This window comes from Petromyzon marinus, unplaced genomic scaffold (assembly GCF_048934315.1).
Source record: "Petromyzon marinus isolate PM22_M1 ecotype Great Lakes invasive population unplaced genomic scaffold, UKy_Petmar_22M1.pri1.0 PM_G_Scaffold_7, whole genome shotgun sequence".
Classification (NCBI taxonomy): Eukaryota; Metazoa; Chordata; class Hyperoartia; order Petromyzontiformes; family Petromyzontidae; genus Petromyzon; species Petromyzon marinus.
In genome coordinates this window covers 2,631,528-2,637,500 of record NW_027423024.1, presented here as the reverse complement: position 1 = coordinate 2,637,500, position 5,973 = coordinate 2,631,528, and the positions used below count along the sequence as shown (strand labels likewise).

At 47.2% G+C, this 5,973-nt stretch overlaps 1 protein-coding gene across 1 annotated transcript in view; it reads left to right on the top strand.

The window, feature by feature from the left end:
- LOC142920194 (uncharacterized) overlaps positions 1–5,621 on the top strand; it is a 9,370-nt gene extending 3,749 nt beyond the window's left edge. Inside the window, exons 2-3 of the mRNA XM_076062666.1 lie at positions 221–291; positions 3,620–5,621. Of these exons, the coding sequence (XP_075918781.1) occupies positions 3,630–4,706 (1,077 nt within the window). The 5' untranslated portion in view covers positions 221–291; positions 3,620–3,629 and the 3' untranslated portion in view covers positions 4,707–5,621. The remainder of the gene's footprint in view (positions 1–220; positions 292–3,619) is intronic.
- Positions 5,622–5,973: the final 352 nt, after the last annotated feature.

Genomic DNA, 5,973 nt, shown 5'->3' with positions numbered 1-5,973 from the left:
TGTTGTGGTTGCACCCGATTCAAGAGCCGAATGGCTCACAGGGCTATACCAAGTAAATGAAATGGAAGCTATTATTTAATTAATTTTGGGGTTTTTTTTATGTGACTTTACCGAAAGAACCAAAGAGCATCTTGCTTAAGTTTTAATTTCTCTTCACCTGGCTCGCTACTTTGTAACTTTGTTTGTTTTAAATATTCACAGTTTTTTTATTTTGTACCAGGCCACGCCCGCGTTGAGCTGCTGTACCGCTCTTGTTTACAGAAGCAACCTGCCCACAACAACAACAACAAGGTGGGGCTTGTCAACAGCATGGTGGTGTTCACTCTAGACACGTTGCGGTGTTCACTCTAGACACGTAGTGGTGTTCACTCTAGACGCGTGGCGGTGTTCACTCTAGACGCGTGGCGGTGTTCACTTTATACACGTGGCGGTGTTCACTCTAGACGCGTGGCGGTGTTCACTCTAGACGCGTGGTGGTGTTCACTCTAGACGCGTGGTGGTGTTCACTCTAGACACGTGGTGGTGTTCACTCTAGACGCGTGGTGGTGTTCACTCTAGACACGTGGTGGTGTTCACTCTAGACGCGTGGCGGTGTTCACTCTAGATGCGTGGTGGTGTTCACTCTAGACGCGTGGTGGTGTTCACTCTAGACGCGTGGTGGTGTTCACTCTAGACGCATGGCGGTGTTCACTCTAGACGCGTGGCGGTGTTCACTCTAGACGCGTGGCGGTGTTCACTCTAGATGCGTGGCGGTGTTCACTCTAGACGCGTGGCGGTGTTCACTCTAGACGCGTGGCGGTGTTCACTCTAGATGTGTGGTGGTGTTCACTCTAGATGCGTGGTGGTGTTCACTCTAGACGCGTGGTGGTGTTCACTCTAGATGTGTGGTGGTGTTCACTCTAGACGCGTGGTGGTGTTCACTCTAGACACGTGGCAGTGTTCACTCTAGACGTGTGGCGGTGTTCACTCTAGACGCGTGGTGGTGTTCACTCTAGACGTGTGGTGGTGTTCACTCTAGACGCGTGGCGGTGTTCACTCTACATGTGTGGTGGTGTTCACTCTAGACGCGTGGCGGTGTTCACTCTACATGTGTGGTGGTGTTCACTCTAGACGCGTGGTGGTCTTCACTCTAGACGCGTGGCGGTGTTCACTCTAGACACGTGGTGGTGTTCACTCTAGACGCGTGGTGGTGTTCACTCTAGACGCGTGGCGGTGTTCACTCTAGACGCGTGGTGGTGTTCACTCTAGACGCGTGGTGGTGTTCACTCTAGACACGTGGTGGTGTTCACTCTAGACACGTGGTGTTCACTCTAGACACGTGGTGGTGTTCACTCTAGACGCTTGGCGATGTTCACTCTAGACACGTGGCGGTGTTCACTCTAGACACTTGGCGGTGTTCACTCTAGATGCGTAGTGGTGTTCACTCTAGACGCGTGGCGGTGTTCACTCTAGACGCTTGGTGGTGTTCATTCTCTACATGTAGAGGGGAGACCGGGGGATCGGGAAGGAAATCCACACGACCACGGGGAGAGAGAGAGACACGCAGCCTCGGCTGTGTTGATTGATCTTCAATTAACTACTTGGTGGAGTGAGGAAGCATTAATACTGAGCAGGTGAAGGTGGCCAGGCGTGGGTCTGGACACACCACTTCCTGTGAACCATGCCAGTGTGTGACAGTGGTGGAGCCAGTGGGGGGTGGAGTGGCACGTGCCCCCCCAACGATCCGATAGAAATCCCTAATTTTGATAGGATCATTGGGGTTTATTAGTAACGAGCTTCACTACCCAGCTTCGCCCGGGACTTGGATTCTTGTCTTTGGTTAACTTCGCATTCCCTTCTATTTCACTGAAAAACCCTGGAAAAAATTGATGCTTGCAAGAAAGAAAAAAGCCGAAACAAATCAATTTACCTAAATCGGATGTTTTCACTCAAGGAGATTCAACCTTACCCCACTGCTACGTAAGGCCGATTTTGGCCACTCGGGGAAGGGAATAATGACGTGGCGAGCTGAAAATAGTCACGTTCACTTAGAAATTCCAGACAGCGTTAGCCGTGCAAATTTTCACGACGCCAGAGCTCAGCGTTGGAGAGGTTTTTTCTGCTTCGCACAAACAAACAGATGGAATGTTCTGCTTCATATTTTAGATAGCAGTTCTACCCGTTCTTCGCACGGAGGATATGTATTGAACTCCCGAGAAACCAATGGCTTCATCGGCCAGGAGCGAAGCGCCACCTAAAATCTCCCGGCACGCTGTTAATAGCTCTAAGCATTGCAGAGCACTTCATGGTCATTCCCCCCCCCCCAAAAAAAAATACAAAAGACTATTTTTATATTTTTTACATTGTGTACAGTATGCAACATACCCACATGCCAAATTTCAAGTGTGTGGCACGTTGGGAAGTATGCTAAACATTTCAAACAGACACAAGTATCCACACATTTCCCTTTCATATATATAGATAAATCAGCATTTTGCGACCCCCACTGCCACCGTGTGGCATATTATTACGTGCCAGGGACTCTATGAGAGGACAACAGTCCGAGTCCATAATTGGCAATAAGTAACGGCAGAGCAGTTGTGACTCACAGAATTTTGCGCAGTTGCGTATACAGTACACGACTTCCCTGAAGGCAAACACCTTCAGTGAGCGCAATTCCGATCACACGCGTCGAATAAAAAGCAAGGGACAAGTCATTACTTACTAACAACTCCTTACTAACGACTCCTTACTTACTAACAACTCCTTACTAACAACTCCTTGCTTACTAACAACTCCTTACTTACTAACAACTCCTTACTAGCAACTCATTACTTACTAACAACTCCTTACTAACAACTCCTTACTTACTAACAACTCCTTACGTACTAACAACTCCTTGCTAACAACTCCTTACTAACAACTCCTTACTAACAACTCCTTACTTACTAACAACTACTATCATTTTTCATTGCTGGAGGGGTTGCCCCCCCCTACCTGAAAATCCAGGCTCCGCCTCTGAGTGTGTGACAGTGTCAAGTTTGTGTTTGCAGTAAAGTCTATTAACTCTATTGAGCACGGAGGTTATATCAAAACAGGAGTTTCGTTTTGTTTTCCTCTGCAACTCTTTATAAGAATGGAGTCAGGAAGTTAACACAGCACACACGTGCAGCTTAAGTCGGATCTGTTCATCCCAGCATTCAAGGACATCTGTGCCTGGCTTCCCACCTCTAAGTTGCGATTGAACATTAATTCATGCATTTCTGCATAACACAAATAGTATTATTTTAAACACCCTTTGCTACGTCAGCTGAATTTAGCTTTCATAAATATTCCTTTTGAAGCCAGACAGCTGAAATTTTGTGCTCGGAGTTTTTGGTGAACATTCATTTTGAAGATACGAGGGCTTCCAGGCATGTTTATGACCATTTGCCCTCTCATTGTGTGCCATAACAGCCCGTGTGATGAATTTGGGACATTTTTCCACTATATCATGAATATGTGAATAAGTATAGACGTGTAAGTCACGTGTTACTGTGTATATATGCTTTCCTCTGTGCATCGATACTGACGTGTAGATGGTGTGGATATTATTTTTTTCTGTCAGCAGCTGACGCTTCCTCTGATGCTTCCTCTGCAGAATTGGTCTCATGGAGCAAATGCACTCAGCGCAGCTCGGTAGGACAAGGCTCCAATGCGACCGGTGTGCATACAACACAGATCGGACTGGAGATTTCACACGGCACGAGAGAACTCACACAGGAGAGAAACCCTTCAAGTGCAGTGTGTGTGAGAAGGCGTTTGCACGTTCATCTGCTCTTGTAGAACACCAGAGAACACACACGGGAGAGAAACCCTTCAAGTGCAGTGTGTGTGGGAAGGCGTTTGCACATTCATCTACTCTTGTAATACACCAGAGAACACACACGGGAGAGAAACCCTTCAAGTGCAGTGTGTGTGGGAAGGCGTTTGCACATTCATCTGCTCTTGTAATACACCAGAGAACACACACGGGAGAGAAACCCTTCAAGTGCAGTGTGTGTGGGAAGGCGTTTGCACAGTCATCTAATCTTGTAGAACACCAGAGAACACACACGGGAGAGAAACCCTTCAAGTGCAGTGTGTGTGGGAAGGCGTTTGCACATTTATCTACTCTTGTAATACACCAGAGAACACACACGGGAGATAAACCCTTCAAGTGCAGTGTGTGTGGGAAGGCGTTTGCACATTCATCTGCTCTTGTAATACACCAGAGAACACACACGGGAGAGAAACCCTTCAAGTGCAGTGTGTGTGGGAATGCGTTTGCACAGTCATCTAATCTTGTAGAACACCAGAGAACGCACACGGGAGAGAAACCCTTCAAGTGCAGTGTGTGTGGAAAGGTGTTTGCATATTCATCTACTCTTGTAATACACCAGAGAACACACACGGGAGAGAAACCCTTCAAGTGCAGTGTGTGCGTGAAGGCATTTGCACGTTCATCTCTTCTTGTAGAACACCAGAGAACACACAGGAGAGAAACCCTTCAAGTGGAGTGTGTGTGGGAAGGCGTTTGCAGATTCATCAAATCTTCAAGTACACCAGAGAACACACACGGGAGAGAAACCCTTCAGGTGCATTCCGTGCGGGATAACGTTTGCACAGCAACCACATCTTCAAGTACACCAGAGAACACAGAAGCATCAGAAGATCCACATGGAGTGGAGTCTGAAATCGGCTTGTGAAAGTCAAAGTGCCACCATGAGCCCATCCCGCATGAAACACGAACCGGAAGAAAATCCCAGCTTAGACACTTTTAAAGTTATCGAGGTGAAATATGAATAGGTGATGGTGAAGAGGGAAGAAGTGGTGGTGAAGAGGGAAGAAGTGATGGTGAAATGTGAAGATGAAGATTCAACTCCAAAATGGGACCTTCACATTGATGGAGGCAACGTGAAGCAGGAGGAGAATTCTGACTGTGAGGCAGAGCGAGGCAACTCCCAGCAGTTTGTGGAAGTGGAGGTGTGGGTGGACTTCCTGGACAATCCAAAGTCAAGTGGAGACCCGGTAGATGTGTAAGCCAGAGACGATGTCGCTACAATAGATGCACCTTTGTCACAGGCCTTTAATGACAAGAATGTGAAGTTGTACACTCATTTCCTAGGTTCAACCTGCAGAGTAAGAGCGGCCAGTCTTTGTGGACCTGTGAGTTGGGTCAATCTCTCACCAGGAGCGAGAGCCAATAAGCTCCCAAGCATTCACGATGTTCTCATGATAATTGCTTTTACGCTTTGCTCGCTTAATCGCCTCGGCAACTCGGAGTTTTGTGTCGTACCTCGTCTGAAATGCTCGAAGAGCATCCCCAAGTAGCAGCTGCCCCTGTGTGGCACAAGGTGGTGGCCCTGCACCGGCCTGCATGTGGACAAGAGCTTGTCAGCAGGGGACGATGATTGATGTGTCATCTCAGTTGTGTAGTTTGTAGGCAATCTTGATTTCGAAGCTTTCGTGACTACAGGAATCCACACTCTTGAGTTCTTTCGGTAAATTCACCACGTGGGTAGAAACATAACAGATCACGGCGTTTAGATCACAACACAAGCAATCGTGATCAGGTGGGACAACCACAGCAAGAAAAACTGCTGAAGTAGTAGGTGCCTACTCCAGCAGTTTCCTCTTATTGCTGCTGTGCTTGTCCCACCTGATGACGATTGCTTGTGTTGCCATCGAAACTCCGTGATCTATTATTTGTAGCGTAATGTTTAGAGTTTGCTACATTTTGACCCAGATGCCAGCATGCAACGGCCTACTCGTTTTGAATGACGCAACAATAGTACGTTGTACATACACTGTTAAGCAGACGGTGCGTATTTGTAAATAACTTCTTGTTAATACGATGTAACGTGATGCAGTCAATTTCGCTGCAGTAATTCAATGTTGCTAATATGTCCGTCAATGATTTAGAATGAATACTTGTCTGATTGTGCGCGTACATGTAATATTTTGTCTGAGGGT